The sequence below is a fragment of the Dermacentor andersoni genome, chromosome 7 (genome assembly GCF_023375885.2).
Source record: "Dermacentor andersoni chromosome 7, qqDerAnde1_hic_scaffold, whole genome shotgun sequence".
Taxonomy (NCBI): domain Eukaryota; kingdom Metazoa; phylum Arthropoda; class Arachnida; order Ixodida; family Ixodidae; genus Dermacentor; species Dermacentor andersoni.
In genome coordinates this window covers 127,959,104-127,978,774 of record NC_092820.1, presented here as the reverse complement: position 1 = coordinate 127,978,774, position 19,671 = coordinate 127,959,104, and the positions used below count along the sequence as shown (strand labels likewise).

At 46.6% G+C, this 19,671-nt stretch overlaps 1 protein-coding gene across 1 annotated transcript in view; it reads right to left on the bottom strand.

The window, feature by feature from the left end:
- LOC126534538 (uncharacterized) overlaps nt 1-19,671 on the bottom strand; it is a 46,106-nt gene that overhangs the window by 9,374 nt on the left and 17,061 nt on the right. Inside the window, exons 9-10 of the mRNA XM_055072442.2 lie at nt 5,331-5,466; nt 3,472-3,630 (exon numbers count right to left, since the gene is read on the bottom strand). Of these exons, the coding sequence (XP_054928417.1) occupies nt 3,472-3,630; nt 5,331-5,466 (295 nt within the window). The remainder of the gene's footprint in view (nt 1-3,471; nt 3,631-5,330; nt 5,467-19,671) is intronic.

The window sequence follows — 19,671 nt, the reverse complement described above, 5'->3', positions numbered from 1 at the left end:
TCGGGAGATCGCGAGAGGCAGCGCGTGGATGGCGTGTGGATGCGTTTCACAGCGGCCGCCGACGCGGACCGACCTCCGCACATGCAGCGCTTCGTTTCCGTATACGCTATAGGTGGACGAGCTCTCCACATGCCATCGTTGAACAGACGACGGTGCCCTACTCTGGCGCCGCCTCGTAGCGGTCGTCGCCGCAGAGCCCGTCTTGCGCGGCACTGCGCTTTTCTTACGCCTTCACCATACCCTCCTTCTCCGCTTTCCTCCTCGCGCTATCTTCACTATCGCCGTCTGCCATGCCCAACACCTCCTAGACAAGAAGGCCGGAGTGCTCGGCGAGTGACGTCACGGGCAAGAGGCCATCGGCACGCTCGGGGATACGGGTTCAGTGAAGAGAACGCGGCTTGGTTCACCTAGCAGCCGTATGCTTTTATTGACCACTCCACACGTTTTCTTCAGTCGAAACTGCGGAATGAGCAGCAGGCACCTTACAAAGCATTTATTTAGAGGCACAGATACAAAACAGCTTTGTAAAGCTTGTGCATGTATTGATGCCAGCAGCTTTTTATAGCGCCGCGCTTTGTCGTCTTTGTAATGTACGTTTTCTTTGTGCATTATAATAATAGTAGTGATTTATTATACCCCGCACTTCGTGCCTATTACTTCAAATAAATTGAATCCATAAAAGCTTTTTCTTCCATATTTTTGTACTTATGGTTTTTATGGCGCGGCAATGGTGAATGTAACGCACTCTATCAGCTTCACAATTGCGTATGAACAATTTTATTGGGGACACATGTATTTCTTCCAATCTGGATTATGCTTAAACAAATAATTTCGCTTTCGACGCACTAATTACAGCAGTGCACTAATTTACAACTCATATAAGTAGAGAAACGGAATATAAAACATTCGTGCAGCTATTTACAAGGAAACAGCCGTCTTATTGCGCAGAGTTTCAGCTTTTCTCTTCCTTGCCTTTGCATTGGCATCCAATATTTTGTCGTTCATCTTGCAGCAGTAATTCCTCAATAAAATACTCGTGCTACACGACAAAAGGTGCCTTAACACAAATTCACATTTATGTCCATCCTCGCAAGCGTCGAACTCTGAGGAATCATCACTGACGAGCAGTTCAAGCGTGAGGTCAGTGACTAAACGACGTTGGTTTGGCAGATTGATAAATTCCCCTTTCGCTGATAGTTGCTTAACAACCACGTAGTTGTGTGCGACAGCGTTGACGGCAAATATAGCTGGATAGACAAGTCCTCCCCTGTCAAGTTGTTTCACGAGGTCGTACCGTCCATCCGAGTCTGAGACCGATGTCAACCTTTTCTCTGTCAGTGCGTCCCTGCATTTCGAACAGTTTAGCTTTTTAAATGAAGCGTACACGTCATAGCCCGCCACGTAGACCAGTACCAGGACGATGTCTTTTATTTCAGACAGTGCATCCTTCGTTACTACCACATTTAGGCTAGGGCGTGGGTGGTCTGTGTGTGTCTGAAATTCATCCCATCGCTCATCCTTACTGATGGCTGGTAGAGTGCTTTGCAGCCTCTGAAGAAGCTCTGAACAAATTACCCTGGAGTGCGGTGATACAATGAAGTCTGCACGTGGTATCGCCCTAATCCAGGCACTCTGGGCTTCTTCATGTTGTGGAAACTTGAAGACGTAATTTTTTTGCCCCGATTTGTAATTGCTCCGGCAATCGGGCACGCAGCACTTGTTAGGCATATCTAGGCACGGCACTCCGCATTCCGGGGCAATTAAGACTTACGGTACACACGATCACAAGCACAGCACAAGTGTTGAGACTGCATGCACTGGTCACGTCTAGAAAAAAAATTTGCGTTCGGAAGCATGCGGCAGCGTGGCTGAGCATGCCGGGACTTGTTTAACCTTGAAGCTATTCAGGGAGCGGCAGGCTTCCTGGAACTAATCGAATTGTCGCCACCGTTGTCGCCTCGTTCTTCTCCGAATAACCGGGGTTAACTATTGTATATCTTCCGCGCTTCATTTTCAACACGTGTGCGCCCCTAGTAGCTTCGCAGCGCGCTGCACGGAACTTCTATGTTGGCCTCTTATGCGTGACGTAGCTCAAGGGGAGAGGGTCAGCCAGAAGGCCTTAAGTTCTCTAGAGGGTGTTGCCATGCCCCGCTGCGCTTCGCGTTCGCTCTATCATGTTTCCCTGTGCTCGTTCGCTCGGTTACGCCGACGGCGACGCTCAACGCAAGAACGGGCGCCTGAGAGCTGCGCACTAAAGCTGTGGACGAAGCAACGAGACGTACACCTCCCCTTTTTTTTTTCTTGATCTGCTTCGCTGATGCCACATGTGTTGGTAAGTTCCCTTTTTCGGTTCATTGTAATTATTTTTATCTTTGCAATGCTTCGTCGTTCTTAATGTCTTAGAAACTAACCGAATCTTCATTCATGGGTCATTTCACACAGCTTAGCGCGACGACAGCCGTCGGTGGCGGTGGCAGCCAGTGTGAACATGCCGGTGCGTTTGCGTTCGCCATCGATGCACAGCAAATAGTCATGTGCCGGACGCAACTAGAGTTGGGAAGCGCGACGAAGGAACATGCACCCTAAAATGAAGACTGATGCACTGATGAGACGGCAAAATGACGAGTACAAACCTGAGTGTTTGCCTTCGTAGCTCAAGCTTCGGAGCCGTTACAGCTGCATAGGTGAAGACCGGTAATTCTCATGGGACATGAAGCTCTTCCGTAAGAACGGCTCTTTTATTAATGTTAGAACTACTAGACCATGGCAAAGCAGCGTTGGAAATGTACAGTTCTCAGCGATTGAAACACAATACTCGGAGCGCGCGGATGCCACCGTATTTTTCTTTTCCTTTTTTTTTTTTTTTTTTTTTTTGGCGCCACAGGTGAGCTCTATGGGATCGCCGTGGGGCCAAATGTTGTCACAATTCGTCACACAGGTTCTCACTTTCACTGTATACCACGCTGCATCAGCTCGGTGACCCCAGCACTGTGCAAAAAGACTGTACAATAAGTATGTGCAAAAAGCGCCGGCGACCATGCCCTTCGAGTATCGTGTTGCAGTTGCTGAGTACTGTGTATACTGTTGCCTACAGAACGCGCGTATCCAGTCTTTCCGCCGTTCCCTCTGGTGAGGCCACGATGAAAAATGGTTGAAGGGAATGGCCTCGCCAGCCTCAGTCATGTTTCAATAACTTACGGTTCGTGCACCCAAAAACGTAACATGTTTGATCAGATTTGGTTTAGCGTGGTACCTAGACAACGCAAAATAAAAAAAAATGATGGAACATATTAAATGAACGTAGCTGGCGGCAGCGCCTGCTGAGCCCGTCCTGGCCCTCACATGACACTACATTCGTGGCACCGCCGCATGAAGGCGCCGCCGGTCCAAACTCATCCCGCGCCCGGTGCTTGTAAGCTCACGCATGCCAACTGCGCTTTGAATCGGGTGGAGGAAGGCCAACTCACTGACCTTCTTTCGGATCGCGGCAGGGGACGACTCCAGGCAGACCTGCTTGCTCAAAACGGGTAGTCGCACTTCCTGAAGCTTTTCCGGTCGCGGCCCCTTGATGTTCACACGACCCCAGCCGCTGGCGAAACCCAGCACGGGCTTAGCAGCATGAAACACCATCTGCGCACAGAGAAAAGTTGCACAAAGTTTGTAAAGTTGTAAGAAGGTTTGCAGCTGCACAAATAATGTAAAGCTGCAAGAGAAATAATCGTAACACAGAGAGAAAGAGCTTTCTCAATAAGATCTCATTGTTCAGAGCAACAACATATGTGGTTCGCCGTCCCATGCAAAACGTTGGCAGTGAAAGACGAGATGGGGAGGGGGAAGCTTTGAACGCCTCTGGTCCTTTATTTCTCCCATTACAACACGTGTACTACTGTGAATAATTAAACAAAGGTAATTATTGAAGCTTTTTAATTACCTATCAGGACACTGCAATTTATCGTGCAGATAACCTTAATCTCGTCCAGTAAACTGTCCGAAGAAGTGGAACAGTACTATGTGGCATGACTAATACATTTTAGAAATATGTGTGACCAAATGAAAAAAATTAACCGACGATTAGGATACTTCCTAATGCGAAATTTGAGCGCAGCTTTATACGTGCTTTAATTTCGCGATATACTGGCTGGCGCGGACAATCTTTCTCGTGCCGAGTGAAGTGTGGCGCGACTGACTCGCTAATCGAGAGATCGCGAGAGGCAGCGTGCGGGTGACGCATGCGCGTGAGTCGGAGCAGCCGCCGCATACAGACGTCCACTCATGCTGCGCTTTGCTTTGACGCGCTCGCCGCATGGCTTGTGAACAGACGACGCGCGCTACTCTGGCGCTATCTCGTAGCGATCGTCACCGCAGAAAGCCCCGTACACACTAGCGGTAAAACGCGAGCGCCGGTCACAACAACTAGTGGCAGAACGGTCAGCGGCAGAACGGTCACAACTAGTGGCGAGCCGCTGCGGCAGTCGGGTGACGGCATGAAAATCTCGCCTCCTCTCTGTAGGTGGGCGATGTCGCGGGCATTTTCCTTCGTCTGCTGACAGGTTGGCGCTGTGTTTACGTTCTTCGTCCTTCGTTCTTAACGCGAGTCATATCTCATGAAGATGACGCTGTTGCCAGTGATCATAATCATGCTGATGCGCTCTGTTGCGGCGTCGCCACGTTCCCAAGTCATGGTAATCAGGTACTGGGTGTTGCCCCTCCGCGTCCTTGTATTCAGGCTCCATTTTGTCATACAGAATCGTGTATGACGCACTGTCTCCAAAAACCTTTACATCAGGGCGCCTCGGTTTAGACTCATCAGCGTAAAAAAAAATCGCAAACCATGACAATCAAAACAAGCGCGAACGAGACCAAACCAAGCAAACCAAACAAGCGCGAGCGAGAGCTGACGCGAGCAGACGATATTACGAAACGAGCGGTCTGACTTGGACCAGAAATGAGTACGGATCGAGCGGTCGGGCGGGTTCGCATGACACCAGTTTCCCGTGCGCACGTCACTGAAAGGGCCACCCTCATTGGTTTCCGCCGTTCGCGGCTCGCGTCTGTCATCTCCCCGTCCGCGTTCACTCTTTCATCTTTCGCTGTGCTCGTTTGCTCGGTTACGCCGCCGACGCCGACGCTCGCCGCGGGAACAGGCGCCTTAGAGCTGCGCTCTAAAATATAGGAAATGTATGAAGGGATACATCAAAATATGAGAGCGATCGTAACAGCGACTCAGTAAAAGAGTAAAATTGCTGTGTGCCTGGCATCCTGTGGTATAAAGAAGTGCCTGGCATGTTTCACATAGACTGTTGCTCGATTCGCTATGGTGTGACACCTGCCTGTTCGATGAACTGCGAGTCGCCCAGGCAGATGGGACTCAGACGGGAGCTGTACTGGATGGCTGCTCGCAGTTCGATCAGGGCAATGTCGTTGTCCAGCGTACGGTTGTCGAACTCCGGATGAACCAACAGCCTCCTGTGAGCAGAAGTGATATTTTTTCGCTAACTTCAGAACATTTGTTACAACCAAGGCTTTTTCACAATGTTACAGGGTCACTGCAGACAAACACTGAATCTGTTCAAACTAACAAAGCAATCTTTCAAAATTCTGCGATCATTCTTTCGTGGTCATAATTTGGTTATTAGAAGAGAAAAATGTTTTCACGGTGTCATTTCTTAAATTTCTGGCCTCAACCCCTGTGATATTACGTCAATTTCACGTCACCGTTCTTAAACTATCTTTTTGCAGCCGGGCCATCATTGCTCAGCAAATGCTCTTGAAGCGTGCTATGTTCAGTGTTTAGTTGCTTTTAGAATACAAAGTAGTTAATCGTAAATGATAAAAGATGAACTAGGCTTAAGCAGACTCTTTTAAAGTGCGTGACATTACGGCCAGCTGGAACGCAAAATTGCTTGCTTGCGTGTTTGCTTGCGTGCTTGCTTGCGCGCTTGCTTACTTACTACGCATCCTATGGCGGCGCTTACCCACTACGGGCGATTGTCCATGAAGCTGGTGGGGAGAGTGGGGAGGGTAAAAAAAAATTGATAGAGAAAGTAAAGCAAGGTAAAGTGGAAGTTATCCAAATAATGCGGAAATAAGTTTTGAATGACTTATATACTTTTGAAAAAGAAGCATGATTTACATTCAATGTACTAGAGATAGGCAGTAACTATAGCGATAATAAAATAATTTCGAATACAATCATCAGTTATGTAAAGCATACAGTTATGGACTCGGAAAAATTCACGCACGATTACGATACACCCTGACGCGAAATTTGAGCACAGCTCTGTGCGTGTTTTAATTTCGCGATATATTGGCTGGCGCTGGCAATCTGTCTCGTGCGGCACGTTGCGAACGGAGCCAATTGCGGCGTGACTGCCTCGCCAATCTGGAGATCGCGAGAGGCAGAGCGTGGGTGACGTGCGGGCGCGATTCACTGCAGCCGCCGCATAGACGGACGCCCCCGGGGACGCGCGCTACTGTGGCGCCATCTCGTAGTGAGCGTCGCGGCACTACACTTTTCTTCTCGCGGTTTCGCCGTGCCCCCTCATGGTTCCGCTGCACCCTCCTCTCCGCTTTCCTCCTCGCCTTCTTTCATACCCCGCTGTGCTCCGCGTTCGCTCTTTCATCCGTCGTCATGCTCGTTCTCTCGGTTACGCCGACGACGACGCTCGCCACAGGAACGGGCGCCTGAGAGCTTCGCTCTAAAAATTTAATGTGATATCCTCCTTGCTTCACGAAGGTGTTCGCAAACGGTCGTAGAGACGTTCCTGTGGCTAAAGCCAAATATAGAAGCGACGAAGGAGATAATATTTTGAGATTACAGGCATGTCCGATAGCCGGAATGAAACTTCTGAGTGCTTATTTCTGTGGTTTGAGAATCGACGACCGGTTAAGAATAAACAGTGAATGGTTTCAGTTTCTTGAACGGTATGAGATAGAGGGGAAGGCGCCAGACCAGAGCTGTGCAGAAAAAAACTCTAATAACGGGATAGGACAGCGCATTTTTCTACGTGAGATTTCAAATTTGCTTAGGTTCCCCGTGTAAGAAGCAAATGGTTAAACTCTGGTGTTACAACTTAGTGTTGGCGAATCTCGGAAAAGACAAAACTTTCCTAAACCTAGCCACAATGCAGTAAGCCGAAGCCGGCAGAACTGACATAATTTGTTCCTCATGGGGCATCAATGCTAATGGGCCGGCGATATTGTTTTAAAACAAGCTACGGTCACCTAGTGCACGTAGTAGGCGCACCTCTCACAATAAAGATACAAATGTATTCAATGCAGTAGTGTCTGAAGAGGAAGTCAGGGATGTGCACACTGGCAATGAATTGGCCACTATAACAGCAGTTAATAAATTTAGCATGAATTGTCGAAAAGCTAAGACATATTCGCTAATAATTCAACCTGAAATGTGAACGTAAAATCCAAAAGGTGTAATGTACACGGTCAAGGTAATGATTCATAGAAAACGCCCACACCTGCGTCGCACGTTGATGCTTCAGTCGCGATTACAATATTGATTCTCAATTGCGTTAAATGACCTTGTGAGAACCACTTAAATATCGATTGGGCAGTAGTTCAGCATTTTAAAGAAATATATAATACAATTCACTCTTTATGCTACATAAGTGTTTTTTCCTGGGGAATGGTGTCGCATATATTAACCCTTACTTGTTCTAGTTTCGCTTGCACATAGCCTGAGGTATACTAAAATATAGCTCCTCAAAAAACGTTACTGCTTCCCTATTAAACACAAGGGTTTCACAATTAACACCGTGATCGTCCTTATGAAGAATTGTAAATATTTATATACGCTTTCATTTTGAGGATGCGGGATATTTTAATGTGCTTTCATTTTTGAGGATGTGGAACCTGAGTAGGCAGTCGAGCTTCTTCATATAAAACAATATTTGCGACAAATTTTGTTAAGCCAGCATAAATCGGAAAAGCGCCCCCCTTTAAAAGAACGAGGCGGTTAAACTTGTATGCTGGCCCATCAGAGAATAGCTGTCGCCGAAATTTTGGCATCGGTCGAGAGTACACGTGATAAATCATGATGAGAGTGTCTCTGCGCAGCCCAGAGCGGTGTGGACGATTTCACGCATCATGCCAACTCATGCCATCAGCGCTGCCTTAGGCATAACATGATCAACGTGACTGCGCCAGCTCAATTTTACATCATATATTACTTCTAGATATTTATTTGCTTTTTTTTATTTAGAGTACCTTACACGTTAAAGACGCTGGAGGTACGAAAGCGAGAATTCAATACACCAACTCATGAACATTTGAGAATAAACACGAGTGTTAATTATCCCAAAGACAGATCATCAATACGCAGATAACCAAGAAATACGCAATCATTATCACATTATATAGCATTTTTATGCGAAGACAACTGACGCGTACAACAAAAGCAGAACTCAGCGTAAAACCATATGCATTTTAGGAAACATGTGCAACTGCAACTTTTCCTGAAGGGCCACTGTATCGGATAGGGAAACGATTTCACTGGGAAGGCTATTACAAAAGCGGAAAGCACGAGGCCACCTCTTCATGCATTGTAAAGTTGATAGTCACCTTGAGGAATAATTTCTTTATGATATTGAAGAGAGATATTGCCAGAAACATTAATCAAGGAACTTTTGCTAACATTTATGGACTTTCGAAGATCCGCAGACCAAGCTTCAAGCGTTCCCAAGTATGACTGTAGTGTTCTATGCAGCAGGTATCACAGTATCGCCTGCAAAGATATACACGTGTACAATAACGCGCACTGAAATCGCCCTTAAACGGTAACTAAAACAGGAGAAAGAACCGAGCCCTGTAGAACTCCTCCTGACGTATTGTATTTTGGCGTCAAAAAGCCATATTCGGGGCAATAGATTTTTCTTTTTCTTATAGATTCATGTCTAAAATTTGTTTTAAATCCTGGAAAACTCACGCTATTTAGGATATACTTAAGAGAATGCCATGACTCTACACTGTCGCATGCTTTGTTAAATCGAGGGTCACCAAAGCTCCATACTGTCGACCGTGGCCAGCAAGCATAATGCGTCCACCCAAATCAAGATACGTGCTTCTTATATATCGAGCATGCGGGTCTAAGTTCAATATGACACAGGCTCAGCAATGTATCGTCAGTTAAAAACGGATGTATAATGCGCCTTTTATTTATTTCATAACTTTAGAGGTAAGTCACATGGGTCTCATGTATGCTATCCATATGCAGACCCGCTCCTTTCCTAAGCGGGGAGCAATTTTTGCCAATCACGAATCGGGAATAATCCAGACCCCTCATAAGAGAGTGTAGTTTACGATATCGTGCGGTGCAAATCGTGCGGGCACAGATCAATCGATATTATAGCGATAGCAATTATATGGACGCTCCAGGCGCATTTCTGCCGCGGCCGTCGCCGTGAGGTTCCGTATGAGTGAAAGCGTGTGAGGTTGAGCCGGCGAACGCGGTTAAATCTCGCGTGCGCGAGCGAGGAACACTACGAGTGCCCTCTCCTGTGGCGCGCGAAACAATGGGGGTAAGGCGAGGAAGGAGAGGGCGTTCTTCTCCGGCGGCTGCTACGGTGGCTCGATGTCCTCCTCGCCTGCCCCTCCGTACAGAGTGGAGACATTGCGGCGTCTACTACGGCGTTGGCCATGCAAATCGCGGACGCCGTAGTAGACGCCTTTGGAGGAGGCAGTATAGGGATGCATTGCCGGCGCTCGTGTGTCTTGAAAGCAATCTGCGACGTGGTCAAAGCGCGTGCTCGTGCGGGCCTCATCTTCAAAGCGATCTGCATTGTTTGTAGAGCACGCGTAGTGCCGGTAGCTTTGTATGCGCTGTGCTTTCGACGTTTTGTTCGCGTTGAAGCGACAGATGCATGGAGGTCAATAGGCTCGTGGCTGGTGGCACGATTCTTAATTCTACCGTTTTCACAGACAGTTTCCGATGTCACTGAGCGAGATGTGTTCATGTTCACTTGTGCGCGCGTGACACTATGCTGGTTAATTTTGTTTAAGCACGTTGATGGGCAAGTTGGTTTGAATACATGATAGAATGGGTAAGCGCGACTGAACGAGGACATGGAAAGAAGCAGACACGCAATGACAGCGCTCTCTCTGTGTGTCTGTATCTTTCTACGTCCTCATTGAGTCACGCTTACCCAGTCTATCATTGTTAATTTAGTTAGTAAGCGAATGTTTACAAGTTTATAGAGCCGATAAAACTGCTATCCTTACTTCGTACAGCCATCTATAATTTGCTATCGCAATCGGTGCTTCGCCTTTCGGGCGGAACAGCGAACAGCGAACGAATCCCATAAGACCAGGAGCTGAGGAATTCAGGGGGCAGTCGAACAACGTGCGCAATCTCTTTAATTGCTACCTGTATAAAATAAACCCCAGATGAAGGTCTTACGAAGGTGAACTGCATGCTGCATTGCGAAGCCTTTCACGTGGACAGCGGAATGCGATTCCTCGTCTTTTCAACTGAACTTTCTGCTCTCTTCCGAATTCATCCTTCGTCATTTTGACCCCTCTGCCACGACAGAGTTGCACACCGGCGCCATAGCGGAATCGACCTCCGTGCCATGTTGTGGTTACTCCGTACAAGCCGTACTTACGCCATGAAGCACGTGCGAGCAGACTTGCACCGCCACCCAACAAGAGTGTCTTAATGTTCTCTTTCTTTTTTTTTTTGTCCAGCAGTTCCACCCGCGTGTCTAGGGTCGTCCCTTTATGATCGTTACTGAACATTATTCACTCTGTTGGTTGGTCGGTATCCGCTAGTCTGACCGCTAGTGTGACCATATCCACTAGCATCCACTAGTCTGACCGTCTCGCTCGCGGCGCGCTACGTTTGCAGGAATTTTACTTTGCAGTCCGTTACAAGAGCGGCCGTCGTCATCCGGACGTTGACTGTCTTTCGAGGCTCCCCCTGCCAAGTGCATGCGACGCCGACAATTTCGACGACTTCCCAAGTGCCATCGGCGTTCCTTTTCCCGACCTTGCCTCTTTTCCAGGAAGAGCAGCCTAACGACCACAGTCTAGACGCTATCTTCCCCTGACCCACTGTGGCTGCTTAGTGGCTATGGTGCTGGGCGCCTAAGCACGAGGTCGCGAGATCGGATGCCCGCCACGGCGGCCGCATTTCCATGGAGGCGAAATGCGAAAACACCCGTGTATTTAGATTTGTGCGCACGGTAAAGAACCCCAGGTGGCCGAAATTCCCGGACTCCCCCACTACGGCGTGCCATATATCAGATGGTGGGTTTGTCACGTAAAACCCCATAATTAATTTTCTTTCTCTTCCCCTCCGCTGCTTAATCCTGAGGTGAACAATGGTTTTGTCATCGAAGATGGCCTGCTATAGAATTACGCTTCTAATAGTGGACGCTTCCTCTCGGTCGTCCTAAGCGCTTGAGACTTCACGTGCTCCATGCTATGCGCAATGACGCGACCACTGTGCACATATATTTCACTAGGCCGCACCACCGCATTCATGGCCGGCTCTATAACTGGGGCAGGATGTGCCAAAATACGGAAAAGTATGTGGCCAACTGCTACAAGTGCCAGAAATTTAAGCACCCTACCACTGCCCCCTCTTGTCGGACTTCTTCACCCTTTAACACCCCCACCAGCTTCTTTCGAAATGGTTGGAGTAGGTCTTCTCAACCAACGACAACCGTTGGGTTATATAGTCTGCGTCGATCGCCTGACGCGTTCTGCTGAAACAGCAGCGGTGCCAATGGCCATGGCTGCAAATATGTTGTGCTCCCTGCTGTCCTTTCTACCCGCCCCCTTCCCCAGGAATATAAGGAGCGATCGCGGTCGTCAGTTCGGGGCCGACGTGGTCGAAGAGCTTTTGCGTCACTGTGATCGTAAGTTTCACCACGACAAGGCTGACACGGTATAGCATTCGAGGCCGATGCGCTAGCGCGGTCTGTGCGAGAATTTTCCGGCTCGCTATGCACCGACCTTTTTCTCATCACTGATTGCCTAAGTGATGTGACCTACACGACTGCTCATCTCCTATCTGACGGCTATGACATTCCTAGAAGACGGAGCTTGTTCATGTCGCCTGCATTAAGCTTTAGCTCTCGGCCAACTCCAGTTTCTCTATTAAAATACATGTGAAACGCATAAATGCTTTTATGAGAAAACCACTGGACAGTGTTGAATGAAGTGTTTTCTTTTTTCATTTGAGAGAAAAAAGTTAAATTCTTGCTACCGTACAAAGCAAAATGGTAAATTAGGGCCTGGCATGCATTTCTTTTAATTGCGGAAAATCGATGTTTAAGAAAAATGGAAGCTTGAAATTTACAAATCTGGAAATCTGCACCAAAAAGAGATATCGCATTTCTGTAGGTTGCATCCGTTATAGCATATAAAGCGAACCAATTTGATATATGAATCTACATATTGCGTTAACCTGTTGCACTGTTGACAAAGGTTTCGCAATAATCCTGCTGACGAATTCGCGGTATAGGTAAGAAGGACATATAATACATAACGTTGGCCCGTTTTATATGTAATATTAGGAGCAGTTTACAGAATTGTGACATCGTTTTTCATTGCAGAGTTACATATTTGTGAGAATTATGGGTTAGTTCCTTGAAATGTTCGTGTTTTCTACAATGTTCATTAAAATATCGACGGCCTAAATAAAACATTTTCTGTGTAGAGTCACTAGATTTTAACTGTTTCTATTAAAGACAACAAAACACATCAAATTTAGTGCCGTGGTTGCCGAGGAAAAGTGATCTCTAATTTGTCGTTTGTACACATAAGAAAGGCGAGTCAACGGCAGTTGACATCAAAGAACAACGTCCTCTTGGGCGCCTTAGTGTACCATGAGGATCGTTGCTTAGACTGCACTACCCTCGAGACATGCCCACACGTTTCTGGATCGGCCTCAGTGCACTCAGAGTAGGAGTGCACTCAGAAAGTAGTCGACAGCGGCAGTCACATAACATGACCCCCCGAACCCTAAATTGATCTGAAGTCTCCAAAGAAGACTTTCTCTTCAAAGCGATATCTACATTCCCGCGTATTTACAAAAGCACACCCAAGCTAAAACTACTTCTTAAGCTCGATCCCCCCCGTGACTCAAAGCGCACGTACGGCTAACTTTCCCAGCGGGATTCATCCGCTAAGGGACGAAGAAGATCGAAGGGCGGAAGTAGAGTGCGGCCGTGCGAGTATTTCCCAAGGACCTACACCTGCATCTACGTCAACAAGAGGAAGATACAATAGCGCTTGTCCTTGAAGAGGCTTGGCGTCTGCGGGGTAACCCTTTTTCATAGCTTCGTTCTTAAACATTCTGTCGTAAGAACGTTCATGCGCGCCGGTATAGCCTTACGAAAACGATAAAACCTAAAGAGGGCCCCCTTTTACTATCACTCTTCGGTAGAAGACTACCACGTTTTTCGTCGTGTTTATCATTTGCCGTTGGAAACGTTCTTTTAAACGTAGGTGCGCCATACTTATATCCGATTGGTACGGCAATGGCGTTAAAGAAGTTTTTTCGGTTTGGCGTTTCAGCGTATATAATCTCGTGCACAATGGTTATTCCACCAGTAACAGCCAGGGCCCGCTTCTGTTGACAATACACCGAACTCTGATTTCTTTTTCTTGTTACCTTTCAGAACTGAGCCAACGCTCATCACTTTAATATCTCTTTTCATATCGCACTAAAAGTAGACAAAGTTTACTGTAAATAGCTTTTTTTTATGTTTTGAATGGTCCGAAAAAATCTGTGGCTGACTATGTTAAGAAATTAGCGCGTTGGTGACAGTAATCACAGTCGCACGGTTATCATAATTTCAGGGAGAGATTGCAAGGCATCCTTCGTTTTCTTGTGTTTTGTGGCTTACCAAGCTTCTCGCGGTAAAGCTTTTAGGTTTTGCACTGTACAAGGGTAATTTACTCATGCAGCCGAGATCATTTTTATCTTTAATGTCACTTTTTTAAATAAGCGCCGCCCTAAATTATACTTTGTATATTAGCGGATGCCTCAAGTTTCGGCCAAATGAGGAATATTTTTAGAAATTAACCACTCTAATCCAACGTGTATTTCGTTTTCGTGCTTCCTACAAGACGCCTGAATTGAATGGTGAAAAAATTCGTTAGTGAACGTTTTTAACAGGGTACTTGAATCGTCAACACTTTTCCCCTTTGCCATCTTTATTATGTTTCTTATGACTTGAAAGCACCTCTGTTCCTCCTCTTTCTTCGTATACAACTTCTGTTTGTACTAAATATTTCTTGAATAGGTGCTCTCATGTAACGGTTCGCTAATGTAATGAAAGTGTCAACAAATGAAACGAAATTGTCAGCGAATTGAAGTTATTCAATAGTTGGGTCGTTTGCGAACATAATGGACAACGTACTGCTTTTTTTCCCGCTTGTTATACCTAATAGGCTGGAAAAAAAGCGGACCAGCCAGAGCGCAGGTCAGCAGAGGAGGGATATATTGACACAGCATCCTCTAAGCCGCGTAATTAAGCTGAAGCATTAGCTCGAGGGCGCCTATCGAAATACAATGAAATGGAAAAGTCGTTTTTCTCGGCCACCATGGCAGCGAAATTGAGGATACTTGTTTCATTTAAAATGAAAAAAGCTAGAAATCTAGTGACTTTGGTAGGCAGATGTTTTATTTAAGCACCCCTTTTTTTCGTATATACGGTTTGTTGTTTCGTGGCGTAATTCCGCAGACAACAGAGCCGATCCCTGACACATCAGTAACGGCAGTAGCTACGTATAAGCCCATTTGTTATACCAGTGCTGTGCTGTGTGAGAATTATTCGGCGAGAGAGGAGCAACCACGGTCAGCAAAGTCCGTTCAAAGACGACGAGGTAAGAGCCCACAGACCGCTACAGGAGGCCTTTGTATGGACGCTCACAGAAGAACTTTTATGATGGTTACATGTCCAAAAAAATTCAGCCGCTACTTGACACCATAATTCGGAGACCGCCATTAAGATTCTCAATTCGGCTGGAAGGCGCGTCGAATTGCTTACACTGTTGTGACTCATTGACATGCACCAATGATGGCGTACTGAGTGCTGAAGCTATTTAAATTTATTTTTATCGCTGCGTACGCAAGAAACCTGCAAATGCCTTCAATAGACGTGTGGTTTTTTCTAACTTGGTTACATTTAATTTTCTTCATGTTTGCACACTGCACAAGACAATGAAGCAAGTTATAGAGCGTGCAGGATCTGGCGCGTTTGGTGCCATGGCATCTCACGTCAAGCACGTAAAGTGCATTCAACCCTATTTTTCTCTCGCAGCTGCAAATAACATAAACGTGTTTTCTTTTTTTCACAGCGTTCGGTAATAATGTCCTTATTAGCCTGTTCAACTGTGCAATCTAAGAAAAAGCCCGGGGAAAACGGGAGTAACTGGGCAGTTAGTCCCAAAAAGGGCGTTTTCGTCCCTCACGGGAGTAACTGCATGAATGTGCGTGCCGTGTGCAAATTTCGGAGAGTAAGTGTTTAGTCCCTGCACGGAAAGAGAACAACGGGACGACGAAAGGCTACAGCTACTTTCCATGCATTCCGATGTTTTCGTCCGTGTCATGCAGTGATGGGGCCAACACGGTATTGTCTATAAGTCGTGAATAGTTCGAAGTTCGTGCACTGTCTATTGAACTGCAAGTAAAGCAGCACTTTGGCTCTTCGTGAGAAAATTGCGTGAAATTTAAAAGCTGCAATGTGAAGAGCTTTGCCCTTCGCGCGCACGCCATAAGTGAGCGATACACATTAAACGCGCAAGTCATTGATAGACTGCTCGATTTTCTCGGTCAATAGTACCGTTCCTTCCGTTCCAAGGATATTACAAACTTAAGCGACATGTAACTCGAACGGGACACGCTAAGCGACAGAGAAATTGGCCTTCTCTGTCGTCCTGGGTGCCCCGTTTGAGCTTGCTGCACGTATACATCGCGTAGTGCCTCAGTTTAAATCACCCTATGAATAATCGGGCAGATTTCTTTTTGCTCGTCGCTTATGGTTGCAAGTACACTCAACGTTAGACTCTCCCCCCATAGCACACACAAAATACCGAGTCGATTTTACATTGCCGCGCCTGCGTTCCGAAGATTAACCTTGTCTCAGTATCCTAACCTGTCAACCGGCCTGCGTGGTGAAGTGGTTAGAGTGCCTGACTTGTGATCGTGAGGACGTGAGCTCATCCTGCTTTCGGGCACCTTTCTTTTATTTTTTTTCAACTCAGTTATTTTTTTTATCATGGTCAATGCCTAATTTCATTAATTCCACTTTTGCGTAGCATCGGAAAGATATACTGTTACTCCCTTGAAGAGCATCGGAAAAGGGCAACTGTTAGTCCCCGAAGGAGTAACCGCATGAGCAGTAACAGTTCATCCCCTCGCACTTACCCCCTAAAGGGAGTAATGGTTGTGGCAGATCAGTTCCTCCCCTAAAGGAGTAACCTCAATACCTCATTTCCTCTTGTTCATCGTAGAGTGTACGGTAAATGTGCTGTGTGGAGAGCTCACGCCGGTGGTTGGCGGCAAAGATTATTGAACAGGTGCTATTACACACGCGGCAACAACGACCACAGACAATATGGCCTGTCTATATCATGATTTGGGTTACCTTTTCGCAGAATGTCACGTTGAATCTCGCATCGCTAAATTTAGCGGAAAGCTTTCGCTCCGCGCATTTAGCGGGCGGCGGCATGAGCCCTTTCAAATAAGGCTGACATCACCCAAATCAAGACGTATGCGCTTGTATGAAAGCTAATGCTAAGCGATCATTTCATCAATTTCCTGCTAGGTAGGGTCAGTCTTGCACCAAATATCTGGCTTTCTGTTTTCACTTCCTTTTATTGAGAAATAGTAAACTAAGACCTACGTGTAACGCGTGAATTGATTCCTGAATCCTCTCCGATGTTCCGCCAGCTGTAATTTCAAAATTGTTATTTTGTTAATTCTTCACAAAAATCCAGGTCTACATTAGAGGTTTATTAAAATAGTTTGTAACAGCTACCGCATAAATTGTGACTTTTGTTTAGTACTACTGGAATAAATTAAGAAAAGCACAGCGTGTCTACATCATGTATTATGTATTACATGTGCTATACCTTATATAGTGCTTTACGATCATACCACACTTGTAAGCGTGCGTACGGGTGAATAAATTTCGTTGTCAGTGGAAGAAAACCCACCGTATTAGCATTGCTTTGTCACACCATTCTTGCCGCCCAGTGTCTAGTTTTGCGCTGTTTGACAAGATGGAATGCCACCCGCCCTGGTTGCTTTTTCGCCACGGCGAAGCGGAAAGCGGTTTCGCTTCACCGGAAGCTGCACTAGCATGTAAACATCCGGTCGTAAAGTTTAACATTTTTTTTCCCTTGTTCATTGTCCATTTTTAGGAAGAACGACTAGCTAAAAGTATCAAAACTTTTTCTTCATCCATGGCAGAAAAAAGCTAAAGACTAAACGCGCAGTCGCGCGAAATGATAGCTTTTGATAACTGATGGGTCGATGACTGAACACTCCACTTGAAGTGGTGTGATAAACAGCGCCACCACGCGAACAAACGTACACAGACTTAATGGATGGGGGTGAATGCGGCAGTGGTTTCCGCTGCAGTTGCCAAACAAATGTGAACGTCTTGGGCATGCGCGGAAAAGATTTTCCGGGCCGCTTTGGCCTTTCAGCCCGCTTGCCACTTTCTAAGTGTGAACGTAGGCTAAGGCGAGCCGAGATGGCTGATGGCGTCGTGCGCGCCATTTTTGCCGTGCACCTACAGTGTTGGGGATCACGTGATTTGAGTTTCCTCAGGCGCGATACCGCGAGATGCGGCGCGAAGCGTTCGCTCCCCTCTGACTGCGCTCTTCATCCCGCCAGCGACGTGGTAGCGAGTGTTCTTGGTCATCGAGTGAGATCAGCTCACGTTTGCCTGTGAGTGCCTGACGCTGTGCTTGTCAAGTTAATTAGTAAGCTGATGTTAACTGCAATTTATACGGCCGACAAAACCACAAATTTTGCTACGCGTAGTTGCCTAATACATTGCTATCACTATCGATGCCTAGCAACTTGTTGATATTCGTGATTCCTCCCAGAACTCTACTATTGGGTGTGCAGCAATGTGCTGCAATTTTCTTCATGAGCATGAGCGCAAGATCTTTTTTTTTTTAGTAATAGTGGTCCCCTATCGAAAGCATGTATCTTTGCCCGAAGCCTCTCTTTATGAGCATCATTTTTTTTTACCTTGTACAAGAGGATTATCCATGTCTTCATCAATCTCCTCACGGGACCACGCAGCGCTGTCATTCTTTTCTACCATATAAAAGATGCCTTTAGTATGCGCTGTGCATAAGCGAAGTCCGTGACTGGTTACTTCAACAGAGCATTCGGTCTTATCAGATATGTCAAATTGCATAACGGTGTCCATGTCATGTAAGCGGAATCTCTCCACACCTTTTTTGGGAACCACGTTTCCCTGGAGGGTATCGAACTGACAGTCTTAATTTACTCAGTTATTTTTTTTCTTCATCCAGTATTCAGTGTGCCCACCGAGCAAGTGAGGCGTTAACATGTCGGCATACTTCTGAGTACACTGGCTCTTACTTCCTCCACATTGATTTTACATACACGCAAAAGAGTGTGAACGAGCGACGAAAGATGTGGTTAGACGTGGGTGTGAATGGGTATGAGTGACAATGAGCTCGGGTGGACATGAGTAGGCAGTGGAGCGAGGGCCGGTTACAGTGAATACTAACAAAAGTCAGTGACAGTGAGCTTATAGCGGACGTCAGTGCGAACGTTAGTATAAACGCTAGTGAGTGCCGGCGAGTGTCGGCAAGTGTCAAAGAAAGTGAGCACGAACGAGAGTTAGTACTCGTGAGTGTGATTCGAAGCGAGTATGGGCATTATAGTGTGTACTGGTGTAATTGAAAGCGACGACAAGCGTGTGGGAGCGTTGATGAGTGAACGTGTACGCGCGAGTAGGAACGCGAGTTTGCCGACGAGTGTGCGTAGGCATGAGCGGAAGGAATCATATTGCTCCGCAAAACACAAGCGAATGCCGCAACGACGAATGCCGCTACGACAAAATGACCTGTAGAACGAAAGATCCGTTATGTCCCGGCCGAATTCCTGTATTTTGTACGTATTGCAAACAGCTCAACAACGAAGACCACTACAACGAATTTGCATGTACAACGAAGAAATTTAGGCGTCCCAGGCGGCCATTTTTTTTTTTTTTTACAACAAGCGCTGCGTCTAACAGTACACTAGGCAACGACGCATTCGACGATCGTGCCGATGCCATAATGCGAGTGTTATAGTCCTGCTGCACTGCTCCACCAATCGATCAACTCGTACGCTGTTTGTTCTAACACACCGGCGGGAACGACGTCTGACGAATACGTCGCAGTTGATGACGACGTGATGATGTAGCTGTAACTTACGAACGACGACGTCATAAAAGCCATCTAGGGCGGAAAGGACGCGAATCTCAACGAAGGCACCATTCAGGAGCCAGCAAACGACCGAAAAATTCTGGGAGCGAGGGATTGGACAGCGACCATTCGGCAATCGACAATCTTCGATAATCTATATATTTTGACAATCTATAATATTTAACTTTATTTTGGTGTCCGCGGTCCCCCGCAAAGCATGTCGTGAAATTTTGTACAGTAAGATCG